This window comes from Rhinatrema bivittatum, chromosome 8 (assembly GCF_901001135.1).
Source record: "Rhinatrema bivittatum chromosome 8, aRhiBiv1.1, whole genome shotgun sequence".
Classification (NCBI taxonomy): domain Eukaryota; kingdom Metazoa; phylum Chordata; class Amphibia; order Gymnophiona; family Rhinatrematidae; genus Rhinatrema; species Rhinatrema bivittatum.
The window spans coordinates 72,530,668-72,554,794 of NC_042622.1; the positions used below are offsets into that span (position 1 = coordinate 72,530,668).

Here is a 24,127-nt window from a genome sequence, read left to right on the forward strand (position 1 = left end):
ACAAGAGCCTGAAAGTGAAAAAGCTTTTACCTTGTCCTGAGACATATTTGGCTTTTGCATATTTCTTCATTTTGTGTAACACATTTCGATCCAAATCCAAAGCCTAAGAGGAAGAAAGCAAGTTTCACTATAATATGAATACATTATTAAATAGGCTAAATATCATAAAAATGAATAGAAACAGAGAATATAACAGCAGATAAGAACCATGAAGCCCATTTAGTCTGCCCAATTTACTTTCTAGTTCAGTGTGATAAATCCCAGATGATTTCTGGCTTTCCCTTCACAACTAATGATCCCATGCTTTCTTTCTTGTGTTTGGTTACTTTTAATAGAATTCACATTGCTACAGAGTAAAGTGCTTTGGCAATTCATTCATTCAGTTTCAGTAGGTAGGTGGGAATGCAGAGACCCCTGCAGAAAAGTTCAGTTCTTGAGCTTGTTCTGGAAGAGAGAAGAGGCAAGACCGGCCCTCTTGCAGAAATGAGAAAGAGGTAAAGAATAGAGATGTGAATCGGAACCGGAATCGGTTCAGATTCCGGTTCCAATTCACATCTTGGGGTTTTTTTCGTCCGGCCCAATCGCGGTTTTGTTTATCGGCTGCGCCTGAGCCGATAAACAAAAAACCCACCCTGACCCTTTAAAACTAATCCCTTAGCTTCCCCCACCCTCCCGTCCCCCCCAAAAACATTTTACAGGTACCTGGTGGTCCAGTGGGGGTCCCGGGAGTGATCTCCCGCTCTCGGGCCGTTGGCTGCCACTAATAGAAATGGCGCCGATGGCCTTTGCCCTTACCATGTGACAGGGTATCTGTGCCATTGGCCGGCCCCTGTCACATGGAGGGAGCAGTGGATGGCCGGCGCCATCTTTAAAAATGGTGCAGGCCCGATTCACATCCCTAGTAAAGAACAGGGGGAGTGGCTCCCTGGCATCACCAGAGGAATCAAGAGGAAGTTAGTGAGCCCTTCCACTTTTACTGTTGTAATTTGTTTTCATTGGTTGTTAGGCATGTTTTTTTTTGTAAACTGCTTTCCCCTTTGAATTGTGCAATTAACAAGTAATTGTGAATAAATAAAGTAAATAAATAAATAGATTTGTTTCCCCCTGTTGCAGATGGGGGATGCCTTTAGTGAGGCATCCCCCATCGCCCACAGGAAGAACTCCCACAGGAAGAACTCCTAAGCGCTACGGCCACAGATGGGCCATGTGAGTAAAGGAATTGTTGTGTCTTGACCTAGAGAAATTACTCTTACCCAATGTTTTCAACAGCCCTAGAGAAATGAACAAGTTGCTAGACCATGGCCCACATCTGGAATCTCTTACTGGGTGAGACCTTCTGTCTGTTCTAAGCCTAAGGTAAGAACCCTGCTAAGCTGAGAAGCCTAGGAAGAAGACTGCGTCCTAAGACTGGCAAGGAAGGGAAGCGAGGACTGTAAATAACTGACTGTACAAGCTACTGAATTTGTTTTTCTTCCTATGTTGAAATATTCATCTTTTTGATCTGGACGAAATGTGAATAGACTGTAAATACTTTTCTTGCCACTTTCATCAAGTTAAAAGACTATTGTTGGAAACCCACTTCCTGTGTCCTGTATCCTGACTGCAAGTGAAGAGAAACGGGTCCAAGTGACCACCATCCAGCAAGGGCCTTGGACTGAATTCTTAAAAGCACATGCACGCATAAAATGCTATTTTACATGCATTTATAGGCCTTTTGAAAATTACCCAGGGGTTGTACATATAAAATTACGTGTAGAAGCAATTTTATGCATATTTGAAAGAGACGTTTCCCAAAACTGTAATTTAACACAATGGGGCCTATGCAACAAAAACCTTTCAATGTGAGAGTTGGCAAACAAGTATCATGCACAGTAAAAACCAATAAGCTGCGCACAGTCCCCATGCTAACTGGCTCATAACAAAAGGGCCAGTTAGCATGGCAGATTTCTCCCCTCTTCCCTCCTCCTGGTACCAAGAATAAGGGACTTCTGAGCCCTAACATCCTCCCACCTCCATGAAGCCAAGAATAAGGGGTCTCCAGGCCCTAATACCCTTCGTCTCTATGACACCAAGAATAAGGGGCTTTCAAGGCCCGATTACTTCCACTTCCCGCCCCAAGAATACTATTATTTTTATCTAACGTGATATACTGCCAAATCCCTGCCAGTCCCTAGGTGGGTAATAATTTAAAATTTGCAATAATGAAACGTGTACTATGCAAACATAAGATCATAAACCTAACATTAAAGGCCCTCGCACCCATGCCCTGATACGGAATATCTCTCCCCTTCCCTGAACCTACGAAGAAGGGGCTTCCATGCCCCAACATCCTCCCACCGCTGACCTAAGAAGAGTCCTACATCCTCCTGTGCTCCCTCCCCCCCCCCGAAAATGTCCTTCCCATGTCCTCTTGCAGATGATGCTGCCTGGTCTGAGGCAGATGTTAAAGTTTTGGCATTGCCACAGAAATGCCGGAGAAGATGCACACGCTCAATTAGAGAATCAGCAGAAGGGAAGCAGAGCATGAAATAAATTGAATGGTCCTTACAAGTTTCTGAACAAAGCAACATTAAACTGTTATTTATAATGCAGGAACTCCACAATCTTCCCTAAAAATAGTCCGCTTAAAATGAGTGAGTGTCCCCCGACACGGTCACCATGTTTCACCCCACAGGCTGCATCGGGAGGGACAGATTGCCAACAATTTTTAAAGAAGCTTATTAATAGCGCATTCCATTTTTCATCCGGAGGTTTCTAGCTGGAATGCGCTGTTAATAAGCTTTCTCTCTCTCTCCCCGAGTTCCAAATAAGGAGTGGACTGGGAGGGACCTTCCCTACCCCGCCTACCGAGACTCCCTCCCTCTTCACTGTACCGGCCGCCTCCAGCCCCGTCCCTTCCCCCGGACCTCCCCTTTCTCTGGGCCCGGCACTTCTGCGCGTAACACGCGCGTGGCTTGGCCCCTTTGAAAATGCACGCGGCACGCACATGGTCCAGCCACGCATGTAACCTCCGTTTTTTACCCGTGTGGCCATTTTAAAATTCGGCCGTTATTATACACTCACTATTACCAGATTAGTATGTATCCTGCCAAATTAGGAGTTGATTTTAAGATCTGCACACGTGCACATGGACACGGCTATTTATTTTATTTATTTATTTTTTATTTTTATATACCGAGGTTCTTGTATGAAATACAAATCACTCCGGTTTACATAAAACAGTGAGATGCCCAAAAAAGGGGAGGGGCTTTACATAGAACAGTTGAACAAAGTACAAATTAAACAAAAAATAATATACTATAAAATAGTATAAATAATATAGTATAAATACAAGAAACGATTGAACTCAAAAAAAAATCATAATAGTGCAACTCAATGGGGTGTTATTATCACGTCTGGGCAGCCTTAAGTGTCTGGGAAGGCTTGGCGGAAAAGCCAGGTTTTTAGCTTTTTTTTGAATTCATGATGATCTGGTTCAAGTCTTAGATCTGGAGGTAGCGAGTTCCATTGGTGGGGGCCTGCTGAAGATAGTGCTCGTTTGCTCAATGATGATTTTACCGGCGGGGCATGCAGTGTGCCTCTGTATGCGCTTCTAACTGGTCTGGAAGATGTATGAGGTTGGAATTGGCTATTTTATAACATCCACGTGCATGTGCGTGCGGAGGGGGGTGGAATTTCAAAAGCCCACATGCACGACAGGAGTACGGCTTCCCCAGTTCCTATACCCCTACCTAACCTTTCTACCCTTCCCCCTCTCCTCCCTAACCCCTAAACCCTTCCTAGTTACTTTTTTTTCGTTTGATTACTTACTTCTCCTCTGGAACAGAAGTAATCTCCACGCGCCGGCCAGCTGCCAGTGTGCACTTCCCCAGGACAGCGCCGAATGGTGGTGTCCAGGCCCGCCCCCTTTTGTTTGGGCCCGGCCCTTCTGTGCAAAACGAGGGGCCCTTCCGAAAATGCGCACACTGCGTGCATGGCCCAGCCACACTCGTAACCCCCGTTATTTTACGTGCATGGCCCTTTGAAAATTCATTTGTTAGTGCATATGTATGTTATAAAATCGGCATGACCAAGTGTGTGCGTTGAGAACTGCGCTTATGGACGCACACACGTATGTTTTAAAATCTACTCCATAGTTTCACTATTTTAATAGATATTACCACTGGTTTCCACCAGAAAAAATGCCACAATTATTTAAATTTATTTATAGTTGTTAATTCTAACCATTATACTTTCGGCGTTAACTGTTGTGTTCTTCCCCCCCCCCACCCCCCCTGTTTTTTTGATCTGACAATCTACACTACTACTAAACAGGTAGAAATGACACGATACCAGAAAAAACTTTGTGGCACAAAACACTGGTTTAAGCACTTTGCTGTGGCTATGAACACGTCACCAGTCTCCAAATCATTCTTGACATTACTTATAAATCCATTATTTTCGACGAGGTTATGGTGAGTGCATCAGAGATTTTTGGTTGCAATACATGTCTTTATATTTTAGAGTTATTTTTTACTGGAGTAATCAATGATTTTATGACTATTTGCTGTACTCAGTGGTTTGTTTTGCTAGTCTTTTGCGGCGCATAATGATTCAACAAATTAACTAAATAGCTCCGTCGTCTGTATAAAAGTAGCTTTACAAATGAAGGCGCATTATTTTAGTATTTAATGGGGCGGATTTTAAAACCCCTCTCTCAGGAGACCCTGCGAGGCCCACCTAAGTCCAAGCAGCCCGGGTCCCTACGGGCTCCTCCCGGGGGACCTCGAGCTTCCAGTGGTGAAGCTCTACACTGCCTCTGTCTCCTTCCGAGCTCCGCCCCCTGTGGACAGTCCCTGTATTGCCACAGGACAAGGGTCCACCCCTGAGAGCAACATTATGGTTTACACCATCGTGTCATCTTGCCATTCACAAGTTACATGCACCCACAATTTTTGTCTATCGTCATTATCCACAGTGAATATTTCTGTTTGCATGAAAGATTGTAACCGCGGATGCAGGAACAATAAACAATCTTATCACATAATAAATACATTGATATACAAAATTTGATCTGTAATAATTATGTTCAACTATTTTTAGCTTTACAATTATCTGAGTAAGCAAATTCTTTTGTGAACAACACGTTGCAGTTTCTTATGGGAAAATGTAATATCCTATAACCTCAATTAAAACTACTAAGTAAAATGAACTGAATTAGGGGATTTATTCACCTGATGAAACACTTAGCATATTATATATTTTGTACTCCACTCTGAAAGTAGGAAGGGTGGGTAATAAATGCCTTTATAAAATATATTAATTTAATTCAGCCATTTCCATGGTATTGCAGCTTTACTATTGTGGGGCACAATTAGGATTCCTTACACAAAATAAAAAATTTTTTTTTTTCATCTTCCACCTTTGTTTATTAATAACATTAATAGAATACGATACATCCTGCTATAACAGATATCTATATATTTTTTAAAATTGCATGCATGCATCTATATCTCATTTTTTTATGTGGACTGTTTACAATGTGTTGGCTGATTGGACTGCCTCAGCCTAACGGACAAAGGAGATGCAGCATCCTTGGTTTGGGAGTCTTTGTAAAAGTTAACTATGGCACTTCTCTGTACCGGGAGCGCAGAGAGGTATCTGCACGAGGGACTCAGCAGTACCCTAAAAGGCGGACCATTTTTAGAAGGGACACTGTAGACTTATACTCCTGCTTTGTTTTGGGTTTTTTTCTCTCCTCTTTTCCTCTCTCTTTAAGAGTCATTGCACTTACACCTTTGATCATGTAAAAATGGGCCTGGTGGCATTCTCTCCCTGATCATTGATGCCTGAGGCACAAACCGGGGGGCAGTTGGCACTCTTTAACTTTTCTTAAGATCCCTCCTAGGCTGCCGATGGTGCTTGTGGGGCACAGGGCATATGGGTGTGCTAGTGATCTCAGACTCTAGGGGACTGGAGGGGTAGGGGTTGGATGTGGGAAAGTGGGGGTTGGAGGGAGGGGATGGTGTTTAGATAGACCTCATCAGAACCAAGTAGTTCATAATTAGCTGGATGTGGATGGGCTCCTTAGCTGGGGAGGAGCCCACTGTTATAAATGGGTTACATTTAACGTTTTTTCTATATATAGTTGCTCATCGATATGTCTAAGGAACAGTTAAAGTTAGTGTCTTGGAATGTATGTGGGATAGGAACTTGCAAACGATGTAAAATCCTCTCGGTGCTGAAAAAGTTCTCGATGGATGTGGGGTTCCTACAGGAAACACATCTGATGACCTCAGAACATCAAAAACTTAAACATGATTGGGCAGGACACATTTTCTATGCCTCGGCTACCACTAGGTCTGCAGGGGTAGCGATAGTGTTCCATAAATCTGTAGTATTCAAGGTTATCCAAGAAAAAACTGATGCCCAAGGTCGCTATATCATTCTGGTTGTGGAAATAGGGGGACATAGATTGAACTTGTGTAAAGTTTACGCCCCTGATACTTACAACCACACGTTTTTTCTTTAGCTAGTGTAAACCCTAGTCGCCATGCGTGAGGGGCCTCTGTTTTTTGGGTGGGACCTTAACCTCATAGTGGATCCGGACTTGGACCACTCCAGTAATGTTGCGACCATCGCTGCCCAACGTCTCCACTACACCCACCTCACCTCTTTTGGCTGCTGCAGCGTCTCTCTGCCGTTCCCCTCCGGCGTCCCTGGGCCAGCTCGATGCTGCACATACGCCATGTTTCCCAGCAGCCTAAGGGCACACGCGCAGTGCGGCCCCGACTCAAGTACCAGCAGTGGCACGAACCTCGGGGGCGTCTTCACCAGATATTTGAGGTCTCTGATATCACTAACGAATCGAGTTAGCAAAGGTTTAGACTACAGGGTTTCCTTGCTACTCTGCCTCCTCGGACTTACCAGGGGTACCCGCTCCTCGGGGGCCTCGCTTTCTCTTTTGCCTTTCAGATCGCAGTCTGGACTCGGTACTCGCTCCTTGAGGACCCTCGTTCCCTGACTTGCTACTGAACACCATTTCTACCAGGAACTCATCGCTGCCTACAACACCAGTGAGTTACCATCTCTCTCTCTCTCTCTCTCAGAGCTTTCCCTGGAACCAGGTACTTGCTCCTCGAGGGCCTACTTCATTCCAGCTCCTGGCCTGCTTCTAAGAGACTATTGTGTGAGTGTTACCATCTAGGTTCTGTTCCTGAACTCTGCATACCTGCCTACTCACTATATTCAAGTTTCTCTACAGCTCAGCCATCCTGGAATCGCTGTTCCAGTGCCTGAGGGACTACAGCCCAGCCGGGCTCTTCCAGCTCACTACTGCCACCTCTGGTGGTTCAATATACTGTTTAATAAAAGAACTAGTGTGTGTCTGTCTCCATACTCTGAGCCTAACCGGTGGTCCCTCTTGGGAACCTCCCCTGGGGGCGTGGTCATCTGCCATCGGCCCAAGGATCCACCCACAACTACCTCAAACACTAACAAGTAAAGGTGCGGGAACATGTATAAGTGACAGGAAGGGAATCCCATTTCTGCTTTCGGAATTACAGCTAGTAGATTTGTGGCCTCTCTTTCATCCTGGAGAAAGGGATTTTACCCATCTTTCTCGGGCACACTCCACTTGGTCTCACTTGGACTATTTTTTGTGTTCCCGATATCATATATCTCAGGTAGAAGACACGGGAATCAGTAACATAACGATTTCAGATCATGCCCCAATTTGGCCAACTGTAACCAGCTTGGCGGGTCGCTCTTCCTGTTCAACTTGGAGATTCCCCTATTATCTGGCTACGGACAGGGCATTTCAAGATTACTTGAAGGGGTGTTGGGCTAAATACACTACCTCTAATGAGGAACATGCCAAGAACTCACCTGTGTTATTTTGGTACACTGCTAAAGCAGTTTTAAAGGGGGGAGATTATCTCCTATTTAGCATGGAGAAGGAAATCTATGCATAAGTAATTAATTGCTCTGGATTCTAAACTAAGGAAGTGTAGGCAGAGTGGATAACCTCACAGACTATCGTTACTAAGGAGGCATTGCTGGCCACGCAAACGGTTCTCAATGTATTACTGCACCAGAAAGTGAGAAAAAGTATCACCTACTATAAGTTTAAGTTATATCAACAGGCTAATAAGCCAGGACGGTTGTTGGCTTATCTCATAAAAGGAGCACAGCTGCATCAGGAGTATCACACTTAAAGGACCAGGGGGGGCCGTATATTTCATGCCAATACTGATATCTCATGGTTATTTTCTGATTTCTATGCCAAATTATATACCTCAGAGGGTTGCGACCTGACTAAATGCCGGGCATTTTTGGATAAATTGGGATTGAAAGTTTTTGAGGAAAGAAATTTACAGTATTTAAATCACCCATTAACCCTGGGGGAAATTATTAATGGTATAAGGGCGGAAAAACCCCTCAAGACTCCGGGACCTGATGGATATTATAAAATCTTGCTGGATGACATTCCTAGCTGCCTGGTGGCTATGTTTAATGGAGTAATTCATGATAGAGACTTCCCGGTTGGGGAAAATAAAGCCACTAGAGTTGTTCTCCCCAAACCTGGCAAAGACCCTACCGCAGTAGGTTCATATCAACCAATATCACTGATTAATTTTGACCAAAAATTGCTAGCGAAAATTCTGGCTGATCGACTAACTGTGATTTTTACCAAGTTATATTGGAGTGGGCTGGGCTGGGTTTGTAAGTGGCCGCTATGCATCTGTGACTGTATGATGAATGCTTTCTGCCATTTCACTCTGTACTAAGGCCTCTCAACCTTTTATGGCCATATGTTTTGATGCGGAATAAGCGTTTGATTGGGTGGAATGACAATACCTTTTTGAAGTCTTACATCGTATGAAGTTGGAAGGCCTGTTTTTCAATGGTGTCCGACTACTCCTTGCTTCTCCTATAGCAGCTATAATGGTAAATGGTATCCTCTCCCCGACTTTTCAGATCTATAGAGGCATGAGGCAGGGCTGTCCCTTATCCCCTTTGTTATTTTTATTGTCGTTGGAGCCACTATTAGTAGCGATTCAGACCTCTGGAGCAGTTCATGGACTGCAGATGGGACACTATCTCTTTAAGTACACCGCGTTTGCAGATGATTTGTTGGTATTTCTTTGGGATCCAATCAGCTCACTCCCACATTTATTACAATTGATGCAGGACTATGGGGATTTTTCGGGTACAAGTTGAATAGAGATAAGTCAGAGGCTATGATTTTCCCTGACAATTTAAAACAGTTTTGGCGGGAAGCATTTCCTCTAAAATGGGCAGTGGGTTCTTTCCATTACCTTGGTATTTGGATAACCTTGGATTTCGAAAAGTTATATAATCTCAATGTTTCACCTTTGATCACTTTTACCTGAGACAAATTAGAACTCTGGAAAAACCTTCCCTTATCATTGGGGGGCGAGTTAATCTATTTAAGATGATACTATTCCCTAAATGGCTGTATATACTATAAACACTCCCAATATTGCTACAATGCCTAGAACTCCGGCCATTAAACAGATATTTGATACAATTTCTGTGGTCAGGGAAAAGAGCAGGGGTCCCTCTGCGTAGATTACAACAGCCAAGGTTGCAGGGGGGTATGGATCTCCCTAATTTAGCTGATTATAATCTGGCCTGTTTCTTGTACATGATTAGGGACTGGTTATATGATGGACATACATTTACACATAACGAATGCGATCGGATGGACTTTGGCAATTTAGATCTGCGTTATCTTTTACAAGCCACAACCTCGGCGCTGCCTGCGGGGGTGGCTAGCCATTGGTTGTTATCTCCTTTACGCAAGACTTGGACAGCTTTAATGAAAAGGCTACACTTATCTGATAAGTGACCCCCCTTTTTACCAGTGCAGGAGAACTCGGCTTTCAGTCCAGGTTCTCACACTAAGAGCTTTAGGATATGGCAGACCTAGGGGATCACACAATTACAACACATACTATCGCTCGACAGTACTATCCTCTCCTTTAGTCACTTGCAAAAACAATATGGCCTTAGTGCACAGGATGTGTTTCCTTATCTCCAGCTAGCCCATTATGTTAACTCGCTTCCTACTAGAGACCTCACTTTGCAGGTGACCCAAAAAATAGATGACTTTTTCCATGTAGAAAGTAGGAAACTCTCCCTCTCACAAAATAATGGGAAATACAACGTGTGGGGCCCGTGATGGCAATGAAAACCCTTGCCACTAAATGGTTTGAAGATGGAGGGGTTCGTCTCACTCCTCTGCTGCTATTGTCTTGCTCTGGGGAGATAAATTTAGGTGTCCTCTAATAGTTACCTCTGAGAAATGCATTTTAAATGTTTACACCAAGCATTTGTCTCCCAGGCTGTAGCTTATAGGGCTCAGATGTCCTCCATGCCGCTTTGCGGTAAATGCAATATAGCTAAAGGGACCATTATGCACTCTTTTTGGTATTGCCCAAGTATTCTCCCTTTTTGGCGGTGAGTGAGATGCTACATCAACTCATTGGTATACTGTACTATCCCCTTATGTCCAGAAGCCCTACTATTTTACCAAGGTCTTCATACTTACCTCTGTTCACATAGCTACCTGACTAGGAAATTGCTGGCGCAAGTGAAACGGTCCATACTTTTAGTATGGAGAGATACGGTATCCCCCTCCTTTTGGCAGCGGCGCAGTGGGATACATAGTATGATGTCCATGGAATCACTGGCTGCCCTCTCTTCACCCAAAGCGAGGCCTAACTTCTTGAAAGTATGGGAACCATACACAGTTTATCACATAGAGCTAGGAGCCTAATTCCAAACACTATATAGGTTTTTCTTCTTTTTCTTTAACGTATTGCCTTGTTACATTTAGGAACTGCTGAAGCCTGTGGGGGGGTTGGGGTTAATTGGGGGAGGGTGCTGGGGAGCATCCTTATGTGTACAGGGGGGCGTATCAGAGTACAACGTCAGCCCCATTATGAGTATAAATTCTCTCTTTTTTTTCTAGTGTTAGTTTCCTGGATGCTTGGGAAGGGGAGGCTGGGGGAAAATGATTGTATATCAATGTTGTTGCGATATGTTTTGGTTTTGCAATTAATAAACATATTTTACTACTACTAAAAAAGGTTTGGATAGGTTCTTGGAGGAGAGATCCATTGACTGCTATTGATCGGGTTGACTTGGGGAATAGCCACTGCTATTGCTGGCAGCGGTAGCATGGGATCTACTTAGTGTCTGGGTGGTTGCCAGGTAATTGTAGCCTGGATTGGCCACTGTTGGAAACAGGATGCTGGGCTTGATGGACCCTTTGTCTGACCCACTATGGCAATTTCTTAAATCAAAATCAATAAAACAACAGTATTAATATTACTCCTCTTGCACAAAATTCAGTGTTTAAGGACATGAAATTACCACTGAACTTTGTAGTGATTTTATGGGCAAGTCACATTAATGTTGCCAGCCTAACTCTATGATCTATGAGAAGTCTGTCCAGACGTGGATTTCTAATTCCCAAACTATGGTTGCCTGTAGAACATGAAGCACCAGAATGCACTTTAATAGCAAACAGATTTTAAACTGAATATTTAACTTGGATGGAGGCAATATATAATAACCACAAAGGTACAGGCAAATGTTTATTTTTTCACAATGCCATACAATTTAAGATGAACATTAGGGATGTCCAGTGTCCCCATTGTTGTTTGCTCTTTCATTAGAACTTCTGGTCCAGCTTTTTATGAAATCACCAGTTGCTACCAAGGAAAAGAAATTAGGACAATAAAATAAAATGGCACTGTATAAATATGACACTTCAATTTCTATCACATTAACTAATCTTACTAACCTTTTTGCATACTAGAGGTGCGTATGGAAAAGTTTTTAAGTTTCAGTTTTCATTTTGTTGCCCATTTGCTTTGTTCCATTTATTGTTCGTATCATTTTGTTTCATGTGTTTCATTTGTATAAAGTCAAAGGGAGAAGCAATCCTCCTGGCAGCCTGATCAACCCACTCCTCTTTATAACCATTTATAAGTTGAGTGTTATACTGAAGGGATAGATTTCAAGATTGTTTAATGATAGAATTTTAAAATATTATTATGCTGTAGTATGGTTTACTATATGCTGTATGGAGGTGATTTTCAAAGACTTATGCAGGGGTTGTATGCATAAAATTAGCATATAGGTGCATAAGTAGCACATATACACATATATGGTATGTTATAGACCTTGAGAGTATGCGTACTTGGAGTGTAAATGTGAACAGAGGAAAAAAGATTTGATTTAGAGGTGCTCTGGGGCAGGGTTTGCAAGTACGTATACAAATTGCTATTTTGTAAGGGCTATACATGCTTACCTTACCAAACTCGTTCATATACTTTACACCTGTTAATTCACTCGTGCAATTGAAATTGGACTTGTCTTTGTCTGCAGTTTTTGGGTAGAAAGACTGCGTGAACTGGTGGAAGCTCAGGGTGAAGAGCAGGTCTAGGTAAACTGGGGAAGGACTAGGTAAACTGGTGGAAATATCGGCAAACTAGTGATTCCAAGTACGTACACAAGTATTTTCAGAAACTGAGTACATGTGTACTTTATAAAATCCCTACCTTTGTGTTTAATACTGGGTTATTATGCATGCATTGTTACAGTTTACGTATGTAATAATTATATGTGCATAATTGTATAAAATGGGTAGAGAAAGTATGCATGTTCTTGTATTACAAATATACATCTGAACTGAAACACATGCATGCAATTTCAGGGCAGAAAATCACAATATTTTAGAAACTGTGAGGGTCCCATCACATGGTTTATAAAATACTAGCGAAAGTTTCTGTGGGCCCATTTACACTTGCAAATGGCATATTGAGAACAGTTTTAAAAGCTGGGCTCTATGTTTGTATTTAAGAACATAAGAACATAAGAAAATGCCATACTGGGTCAGACCAAGGGTCCATCAAGCCCAGCATCCTGTTTCCAACAGTGGCCAATCCAGGCCATAAGAACCTGGCAAGTACCCAAAAACTAAGTCTATTCCATGTAACCATTGCTAATGGCAGTGGCTATTCTCTAAGTGAACTTAATAGCAGGTAATGGACTTCTCCTCCAAGAACTTATCCAATCCTTTTTTAAACACAGCTATACTAACTGCACTAACCACATTCGCTGGCAACAAATTCCAGAGTTTAATTTCTTGCACTATATGTTTGTTTTGTAGTAGACTAGACACTACACCACCCCAATTTCCCTTGAGCTGAAGAATTGGTATGCAGCCCTGGAAGTGGAGGAGGAGAAACCATTCCAGGATGACGAGGAACTGAAACATGCAAACCCCAAAGCTGCAAGCTCAACAGCCACTGCACCTCGGAGGGTAGTGGTAATTGGTAACGGCAGTGGGAAAATAGGAACTGGATTCAAACAGCAACCAACGAGGGCCCAGACCTTTACAGTTTGGGGAACAAATAAACATATGGGTAACTTGCTGATGTAACGTTTACTACCCTTAATCACTAAAGTCTGATACTTTTGATAACTCCAACATTGCTCTCTGTTTCCATGGCAACGGTTAAGGGAAACTGGATTCAAACAACATCCGAGGGCCCTGACCTTTACGTTCTAGGAAAATAAGCATGAGGGTAACCTGCACAATGCGGCAGATACTGGCATAAGCTTGCTGAGCAGACCGGTGGATCATTTGGTCCTTTGCTGCCATTGTTTCTGTGTTTCTATGTGACTCGTTACTGAGGGGCATAGAGACATCCATCTGCCAATCATGCATGCCCCGAGAAGTGTGCCGTCTGCTGGGTGCCAAAATCGATGACATATGGAGAGATTGTGAAAAATCCTCAAGACTACTGACTACTATTCTGATGCTGCTCCTTCATGTTTGTACGAATGATACCACTAGGTAACACACGTATCGTATCAAAAGTGACTTCATGGCTGTGAGATAGACGGTAAAGCAGAAAGGTGCACAGGTGGTATTCTCCTCTCAGGCAGGGAAGCTTGCATTCTAAAGATGAATGAATGGCTGTGTAGATGGTGTTGATTAGAACATTTTGGGTTCCTGGACTATGGGATGATGTTTCAAGTACTGCTGAGCAGAGATGGGGGTCCCACCTGTTGAAGAAGGAGCAGTGTCTTTCAACACAGAATGGCAAATCTACGGAGGAGGGTTTTAAACTAGAATCATTGGGGATCGGTGAACAAAACCCTAAGGTAAGTAAAACATTTAGACGGATAACGGGAAAGTTATCCGTCTAAATGACTTAGCCACATATTTAAAAGGCTTACCTAGCTAAATTCTAGCCGGATAATGAATTATCCGACTAGAATTTAGCCGGGTAAGTAAATAAAGGAAAGAGTAAAAAGAGGCCACTATGATTTTCTAAAGAAGCAGCTGAAAAGTAAGGGAGAAAAGGATAGCGCTCATAAACTACAAGAGATCACAGAAAGAGGAAGACAGGCGACAATATCTACATAAGCAAAGAGAAGCTGGGAAAGTATTCAGGAATGCAAAAATTAAAATGGTAGAAAAAATAGCAAGTATGGTAAAACAAGAGGACAAAACTGTTTTTTGGGTTTTTTTTAGATACGTTAGTGATAGAAGGAAGTGCAAAAGTGGTATTGTGAGACTCAGAGGTGAAGGGAAGGAATATGTAAAGGCTAATGAGAAAAAAAGCAAAATAGCTTAACAAATATTTCTGTTCAATGTTCACTGTGGAAGGTCCAGGAGCAGCACCACATAAAATGAACACAAATAAGACTGGAAGTGAGGTAAATCTCAATCATTTTTCAGAAAAGTCTGTTCATAAGGAGCTACCTAAACTGAAAGTAAACGGGGCTGGATAGGATACATCCAGGGGACCAAGGGAACGTAGGGAAGTCATGCAGCTCTGCGGGCTGACCTTTTCAATGTTTTCTTTAGAGTAGTTCCAAAGGACTGGAGATGGGCAGATGTGGTTCCTATTCATAAAAAATGGAAGTAAGGAGGAGGCTGGGATGTGCAGACCAGTTAGACTGACCTCTATGGTGAGAAAATTAATGGAATTGCCCCTAAATAAAGAGGAAAGTGCAGTTTCTGGAATGCAATAAATTAAAGATGTAAACATGTATATCCTAGAGGAAAGGCAAGGTAGGGGAGATATGATAGAGACATTCAAATATCTCAAAGGTTTCCTTGCACAGGAGGTGAGCCTCTTTCAATGGAAAGGAGGCTCTAAAACGAGGGGTCATGGGATGAGGGTAAAAGGGGGTTGACTCAGTAGTAATCTTAGGAAATATTTCTTTATAGAGAGGGTGGTGGATGCATAGAACCAGCCTCCCAGTGGAGGCGGTGGAGACAAAAATAGTATCTGAAATCAAGAAAGCATGGGATAAATACAGAAGATTCTGAGGGAGTGATTACGTATTGTAAAGCTAAATTAGTTGGGCAGATGGGCAGACTAGTTAACGCCATATGGTTTTTTTTTCTGCCATCATGTTTCTATATTTAAATGTGTTCGATTTTTGTTATGATTTGTTAGATTATTTAGTTGAATCCTGATGTTAGTTTTGTCTTTGGATTCCATAATGTAGAAAGCCCATCTTTCAAAACTATCCACGGTATACAATCTGTGTGCGTTAAGTGGGCTCATGGAGATTTATCCGAGCATTTTATAATCTGTATGGCATGAGCTGTGCAATTAATAAAATACCAAGTATTTCTGTCCCGAAAGTAGGCCCATGTGTTTTGGTACACACATATATTTGTAATGCAGAAACACGTTTAGGGGTAGATTTTAAAAGACGCGCGCATGGCCTACATTTGCGCGTGCTACCCGGCGCGCGCACATGTACGCCCGATTTTATAACATGCGCGTGCAGGCGCACGCATGTTATAAAATCAGGGGTCGTCACACGCAAGGGGGTGCACAATTATGCCTTCCCCCATTTCCCTTCCCCCTATCCTGACCTTCCCACCCCTTCCCCTAACCTTTCCCCCCCAGCCCTACTCTAACCCCCCCTCAAATTATCTTACCTTTTGCGCCTGCCTCCGGCCAGGCGCAAGTTGCGCACGCTGGCAGCTTGCCAGCACGCGATCCTCCGACAGAGCGGCAATGGTCGCTCTGTCGGAGGCCTCTGGCCCCGCCCCTTTAGTAAAGCCCCGGGACTTACACGCGTCCTGGGGCTTTATGTGCGTCGCCGGGCTTTTTTTTAAAAATAGGCCTGGCGCGTGTAAGGCCATTTACGTGCGTAACCCTTTTAAAATCCGGTCCATGGTTTGTCTATCAACTTGGAAAAATAGATGCATATATTTTACATGTGAAACAATTCTAACAATTTGTGGGTAACAACAGAATTGAATGCGGCAGCAGGTATATTTTAAAGTGTGCATGCACACCATTCTGAAAACAGTTTAGTTGTTTGTGTCTTTGGAAACAGCAGTTCAGCAATACCTCCGCCAGTTTGCCTAGACCTTCCAGCCAGCACATCCCCCTGAGCTCCCACCAGCTCGCCCAGACTTTCCATCTAAAAACTGCAGACAAAAGACATTTCAATTGCATGAGTCAACTAGCTGGCGTGAAAGTGTTCGGACAAGTTTGGCAACATATACATGCACACCTTTTACAAATCAGCAACCTGCAGAATTTCACCCCTCCCCAAAACATTAAAGAGCATACAGACTTCCAACTCTGGATATCATTTACCAGAATAATTAATTAAAATTGCAATTGGCTACCACAAATTCCATTTTTAGACCACTTTCTAAAGGAAGCAAGGCTTATGCAATTACCATGTGCATGTGTATGCATGTCTGTCTGTCTCTCTCTCTCTCTGTCTCCCACTAATCCCTTTCCTATTCGGTGCTCTATCCACATCAACTTTTCAGGGCATGTCGGGGGGGGGGGGGGGGCGCAAAGAGGAGTGGGACACGGGAATTTTCTTCTCAGTCCACAAAGGCAGGCACGTGCGAGTGTGTTTGCATTCCATAAAGCAGGCTCCATTTCTTCTGTGTTGCTCCTTTAATTCTAGCTAAAATTTGATCTATATTCCTAGCACTGGGCATCAAGTTCCTTATTTTACTTCTGAACAGATGCAATGAACAGATTCAGTGCTGCTGTTGCACATTCTGAGAAAAATTTCTCAACTTCCTTCAGTGAACTGTCAGAATGAAAGAAAACAATGTACTCCTCTTTAAGAACATAAGGCGTGCCATGCTGGATCAGACCAATGGGCCATCGAGCACAGCACCATCTCTGACATTGGCCAGTCCCCAAGAGCAGATCCATTCTTTGTTGTTCACTCCCACGGATAAGCAGTGGATTTCCCCATGACCATCTGGCTAATAATTTTTTATGGACTTTTCTTTCAAATTTGTCCAAACTCCTTTTAAACTCAGCTATACTATTTGTCTCGATTACATGCATCCTCTGGCAACAAAGTATGGAATTAATACTTTATCCAATTAGTTTTAAATCTGCAACTTGTTAATTTTAATGGAGCGTCCCCTAGTCCTTGTACTATATGAAAGAGTAAATAATAATTATTCCCTATTTACCTGTTTTACTCCACTCAAGATTTCATAAACCTTTATTATGCCCCTTGTCAGTCATCTCTTCTCCAGGCTGAAGAGCCCCAGCTGGTTAAGCCTTTCCATTCCCTTTAACGTTTTTTGTTGCCCTTCTCTGTACCTTTTCTAACTCTACTACACTGTTTTTGAGACGGGTTGGCCTGAACGAAATACTGAAGGTGCAGTTGCATCATAGACCTTTACAGAGGCATTATGTTATTCTCAGCTTTGCATTCCTTTCTGAATAATGCATAACATTCTATTTGCTTTTTTGGCGATTGCCAAACACTGAGCCAAGGATTTCAGTGTACTGCCATCAAGACCCTTTTCTCAGGTGGTAACTTCTAATATGGAGCCCAGCACTGCGTACCTAGAGTCAGGATTATATTTTCCTTATGTGCATCACTTTGCACTTGTCCACAGAAAATTTCATCTGCCATTTACATGCCCAGTTCTCTAGTCTAGCAAGGTCCTCCTTCAGTTCCTCACAGTCCTTTTCACTACTCTGAATATTTCATCCTCTTTCAAACACTACAATAAAACTCTGCCCTCCCCAACACAGTAACCCTAGCAGTGCCCACAATCTTTGGCTGTTACTGTTCCCCCTGCACTATAATACTAGCACTGACCTCCTAACAGATATACAATCTGTTACTGAAAATGCCCGTCCCCTTTACTGCAGCACTACCATTGACCTTCTTATATCTCCACAATCTGTGATTCTCTCTACCCTCCCTCTTCACTTTAGCACTAGCACTGACCTTCTTAAAGCCCCCACAGTCTGTGACCATGAAGCTTATGGTCAGAGCAACGCTGGAGGCACTGGGAGTGAGGAAGTGGGTCCCTTACTCCCAGCAGGGAAAGTTAACATATCAGGGGGGGGGGAGGATGGGGGGAAAGCACTACATATCAACACGGTGGTGGTGGTGGTGGGGGAAGAGGGGCAGCCCAATCATAACAGTTTGCGAAAACCAGGGCTGAGGGCCCAGGCTATAAACCTGGGGACTTCTACTGTATTAACACAGGTTTGGGGGTGCAGGGCTATGTATAATGTTTTTTGGGGGGGAGGGGGGGGGGTTTGGGCCACTGGCCTTTTTTTTTTTTAAAGATACCCAGTTAAGTAGCACGTTATCCGTTATCTACTCTGAAGCAGGTATAAAATTATCCAGCTAATTCAAGCCTAGAGTCATCAAAATGCTGTAAATAAAGCAGAAACATGGTGCATGAGCTATGATAAAAAGATGGGCGTGGTTAGGGAAAGTACTGAAATACAGCATCACATATATACGCTTTGCTGCTCGCAATACTCTACTGCATATAGCTATAAGGTCACTGATAAACTCCTTGACCACTATATTTCCCAGTCAGCTGACACGTTGCCTCATAAGTATGCAGGTCTCAGGGGGTCATGCGATGTGGTGAGCCGAGGCGGTTGTGCTGATCTGGCTCTGGGGGCTGTCTCCACATTTTCAAGTGTTTTTGGTTAAATCCTGCAACCTCCAAGCAGTTTCTTCATGGCGAGAATTATTATTATATGTGAATAGGTACGTATATGCTAAGATCTCCACCGGCTATGCCCCCTAAGGGGGAGAAAAAGGAGAAGGATAAACCGTGGGTGCCAATAGACAAAATGGATGCAGTTACAGAGAATCAAGCTGGCTTCCCTAAGAATAACGACGCCATATCAGAACTGTCTGCGGCGGTTGTAGCGGCCCTTGATACCAGGCTAAACTTCATCTCAGTTCAAATCTCAGTCCTTAGCACTCAACTTTCAGAATTTGAACAGAGACCAGAGGAAGTACAGGGGAGAGTATCAGTTTTAGAAGATGATACTCTGGCCTTTACAGGAAAAACTGCCATGTCGGAAAAGTGATTTTGTAAGAAGAGAAGACCTAGAAAATAGATCTCAACATAGTAATACCAGGCTAGTGGGTCTCCCTGAAAGTGTAGAGGATCAGAATCTGGCAGACTCCTGCCTAAGACATTTGCTTTACTAGAGCTAGTGGGGGATCTACGGATAGGTTCATAGGTTTGGCATTAAGTGAGATGGAAACACGAAGCCCCTCATTACTATAGCTAAATTTCTCAACTAGTCTCAGAAGGAAATATGATGCAAGCCTACCATAAGACAAAGGAATTGAAGTCCCAGGAGGAGCTGATTCGACTTTTTCAAGACTTCTCAATGAGGGTCTCACAGAAGCAGAAAGAATTCAGTCCGCTGTGCTCGACCTTGGTGAAAAGGCAGGTAAAATTTACTTTGCAATAGCCAGCATGCCTCCGTATTTGGCATGAGGGGAAAATCACATCTTTTCGAGAAATTTAATAAGGCGAAATAATTTGTGGATAAACTCTCTTGAATTAACTGTCTCAGAATGATGAATTCTATTATAGGCCCTACTCGGAGGGAGAACTGGTATAAACTTATTAAAAAAAAAGAAGCAGAAGGAATACTCTCAGTTCATACTTGTTCACCTGTAAGGGATCGATAAAGTTTTTGTTTTGCAAGTTTGACTCCTACACGGAGATTTTTTGCTGTCCTGGGTTCTCTTTTTTTTTTTTTTTGTTTGTGCAAATTAACTGTTTGCTGACAGACATAGACCTTTCCGATGTTAAGTTTCTCTACCTTGTGGTTGACATAGTGATGAGAAGTGGAAGATGTTGTGGATCTCTCAATGGCCTGAGTCTGCCATGAAGTGGTATCCATCATTTAGCTGCGCAGGTCCACTGGACTATTTATAAGATCGTGCCGGAGACGTCCTTACTCTGCACAGTTAAGAGCAAAGACTGGAAGTTTCAGTTATGTACTGTTGTCTTTTTTTGATTTACATGGTGTATTTTAAACACACTTCATTGGTACTATGGTGGAGATGGCACCCGTCCACATATTGAGCGTACCTCAGGCTTCTGAAATAGTTTTTTTTGGCTGGTTAAGATTTGCGGGGGAGGGGGTGAGTTAGGGGAAGGAGGGGCGAGATGCTGAGGGTGGGAGGGAGGGGTGAGGCGGCCCTAGGGGAATTTTATTACCACGAAGAATTGAGGGTGGGGAACTAGCTCCTATACGATTCAGGATAGGTATAGACATTCCTCTAGCATTTGGCTGGATGTGGGGCAAGGCTGGGTGTCCCAGGTCAGTTTATAGGGATCTTTTTTCTAGGATTCTTATATTTTGATTAGGATGAGTAGTGATATTCAAATTATTTCCTGGAATGTTAACAGCTTGGGATCCCTATTAAATGAAAAAAAGTACTGCAAGCGCTAACTAAATCTCAGGTTTCCATAGCGTGCAATCAAAAGACACATCTTATCAGTGCAGAAAGTGCTAAATTCAAAAGAGAATAGGTTCAGTCATGTTTCTTTTCAGAGGCAATTAGTAAAAAGGCAGGGGTGGCGATACTGATTCATAAGAATGTTCACACACAGGTGATAAAGATAATCCAGGATCCAGCAGGGAGATTTGTTATTCTTGTGTCTAGATTGAATGGGAGGGAATTTATTATTTGTAATTTATATGCCCCTAATGAATATACGCATGTTTGGGTTTTTTTTTTACCAATTTGGTTCGCATACTCTTGGTCAATACTCAAGGTACTTTGGTCTTGGCTGGTGACTATAATTAAGTGATCCAGTTTTGGATAAATCCCTAAAGGGTAAATTAGTTGGTAAGTGGAACACTAAGGGAATCCCATTTTTGTGTCGTGAATTACAAGTGCTGGATGTCTGGCGCTCCCTGCATCCAGAGGTAAGGGATTATACGCATGTTTCCAGAGCGCATGGTTCCTTATCTAGGATCAATTACATTTTAGTCTCCCAAAACTCAATTTCTAATATTTTAAAGGTGGAAATAGGCCTCCCAGTTATATCAGACCATTCTTTAATTTGGATTGATTTTAAAGTGGGTGAGGCAAAATCCAGGGAGTGTTTATGGAGATTTCCAAGCCACTTGAGGGGTAACCCTGAATTTCAAGCTTTTTTGGTTAAGAAATGGAAGGAGTTTGAAATTAACAATGGGACAAAGAGATTCCTCTGTTTTGTTCTGGGACATGAGTAAGGTGATTTTACTGGGAAAAATTATATCCAAAGCCAGGACAAAAAGGTTGAATGCCTTAATCCTCCAATTAGAACAGAAGCTAAAACTGTTAAAAGACAGGATGATACATATAGGTTCCAAGCAATGTAGGGAGGAATATAAGGATGTTCTTTCAAGCCTAAACACAGCTCTGCATCAGAGGGCCCAACGGCTGTTACGGAATACCGAACACAATTTTTTTAGGTTTGGTAACAAGGCTGGGAAACTCTTAGCTAATTCTGTTCGGGTATGAAGAGGAAGCTCCAAAAAAAAAAAAAAATTAAAAAATAAATAAATAAATAAATAAAAAAAAAAAAAAAAAGCTCAAGTCGCCTAAAGGAACCATGGTTTCTAAAAGTTCAGATATCTGTGCAGTTCTAAAGGACTTTTATGAGTCCTTTATTTGGAAGACAGATGGGGGGTAATATGGAAGAAGATCGATTTTTTCAGAATCTACTGATTCCTTCGATCTTGAGCCAACAGGTAGAGTTTTTGAACAGACCTGTTCATATTTTGGAAATTTTGCACATTATTAAAAATAGTAAATCCTTTAAGACTCTGGGGCCGGATGGTTTTTCTTATGTTTATTAGAAGCTTTTGAGTTATTTGGTGGAACCTTTGAGGATTTTTTGTTGCGATCCCCCCTGCTGCTGCGCTACAGGAGGTCTCTTACCTTCCTCCAGAGGCCGCTCTGAAGCCAGGGCCTCGCCTACGTTCCATCCGGGACTTGCTCCAGGGCCTGAGAGGCCTAGCTGTGCCTGTGGCTTGCATGCCTCTGCGTTTGAACTTCCTGGTTTCCAGCCACGCCCGTTTCCCTAGGGGCTGGCCCGCAGCTCTCTACCCCAGTTATAGGACCAGCGGTGGGCGGTCCTGGCAAGCTCCTCCCAGGGAGTTGCCTTCTACCTCCAGTATTTAAGGACTTTCTGTTCACTTGCAAAGGGCCTTCGGATCAGGTTCTACAGTCGTCTGTAACCGTGCTGATCCAGGTCTTCTGTGATCTCATTTGCTTGATGGATCCCTGTCCAGTGTCTCTGCCTAGATGTTTGTTCCTGTGCCTGCCAGCCATAAGGACTTCGGATGTGAGTATCCCAGCATCGGAGTTCCTGTTCGCCTGGAGTTTCCCTGCACCCTCCTTCTCAGCGTGGTCCGTGACCAGCCTTCCTGGGCTGTGTAGGGCGCGTCTGGGACAGGGTGGTCCGCGACTCAGTCCCACGGGTGGGCTGAGTAGGGCGCCCTGATGGACAGTGCCATGTTTCCGTCCAGCCTTGTCTACAGTGTTTGCTTCAGCCCTTGCCCGGATGTCTTCCTGTCTCTGCCTTGACCTACGTCCTCGTCTGGTTCCTGAGCCTTCTGTCCTGTTAGGCCCTGGAGTGGCCAACAGGAGGGATTCGTCCCACGGGCTCTTGAGCTTCTGCCAGCCGAGGGGGCTTCGGATGTGAGTATCCCAGCATCGGAGTTCCTGCTCGCCTGGATCTTTCCTGTGTCTCGCTTCAGCCCTTGTCCTGATGTCTCCGTCTTGCTTCAGCCTGCTTCTGCCCCGTCTGATGTCTTCTGTTTAAGGACTCTGTCTGCCCTCGCCTCTGTCCGGCCTGCTGCCCATTGCCGTTCCCTGCGGCAGGTCCGAAAGGGCCGGGAACAGTCGGAGGACCGTTCATTAGTCAACTTCCCCGTGTTGGCTACCATGGGCATGCAGGTCCGGCTGAGGGTCGGACTCCCTGCTTCTGTTCCTGCCTGCCTGGCTCACCATGCCTGCTCAGCTCACCTCCCACAGTGTGGCTTGGGGCTCCTCCTTGAGTCCTGCCGTGGCCCAAGGGCTCACCACCACCCGCTTACGACGACTGCGCCCGCGCGCGCTCGTAACATTTTTTTCCAGGGAGCTCTTAAAGGTGAGTGTTTCCCCCCCAACTTCAATAAATCCTTTATTACAGTATTGCCCAAGGAGGGGAAGGATCTGTTATCTCCAGCTTCCTATCGACCCATTTCTTTATTGAATTGTGACTTGAAGATTTTTGCAAAAATCTTAGCCATCTGTTATCTCCCCTAATCAAGTGGGTTTGTTAAGGAGCATGCAGCATGCTCTCACATAGGGAAATTTTCTCTTGTAATGTCGCTATGCAAGTCTAGTGATATCAGGGTGGTAGCAATAGGCTTTGACTCGGAAAAGGCTTTTGATAGAGTCTCTTGGCCATATATGTTTTCAATTTTGAAATGCTTTGGAATTGTGAGGAACTTTTTGAACTATGTTTGTTTTCTTTACAATTCCCCAATTTCTAATATTCTGGCCAATGGATCCAAATCGGAGGATGTTCAGATAGGGAGGGACGTGAGGCAAGGATGCCTGTTGTCTCCATTACTCTATATTTTATCTATTGACCTTCTCCTCAGGAAAATTGAGGTGGATGACTCTATTCAAGATCTAAGAAGGGGGGACATTCTTTTAAAATAGCGGCCTTTGTGGATGATGTCCTGGTATTCCTTACAAACCCATTGGATTCCTTACATAAGGTCTTAAAAATGCAACTGGAATTTGGGCCCTTGCA

At 43.5% G+C, this 24,127-nt stretch overlaps 1 protein-coding gene across 2 annotated transcripts in view; it reads right to left on the reverse strand.

Annotated features, from left to right (window-relative positions):
• Positions 1-24,127, reverse strand: part of LOC115096994 (arf-GAP with SH3 domain, ANK repeat and PH domain-containing protein 1-like) — a 248,059-nt gene that overhangs the window by 194,114 nt on the left and 29,818 nt on the right. The window contains exon 2 of one of the 2 annotated variants that reach the window (XM_029612363.1): positions 31-103. The exons of the other annotated variant lie outside the window; for it this stretch is intronic. Within the exon in view, the coding sequence (XP_029468223.1) occupies positions 31-103 (73 nt within the window). The remainder of the gene's footprint in view (positions 1-30; positions 104-24,127) is intronic. 2 annotated transcript variants of the gene reach the window in all.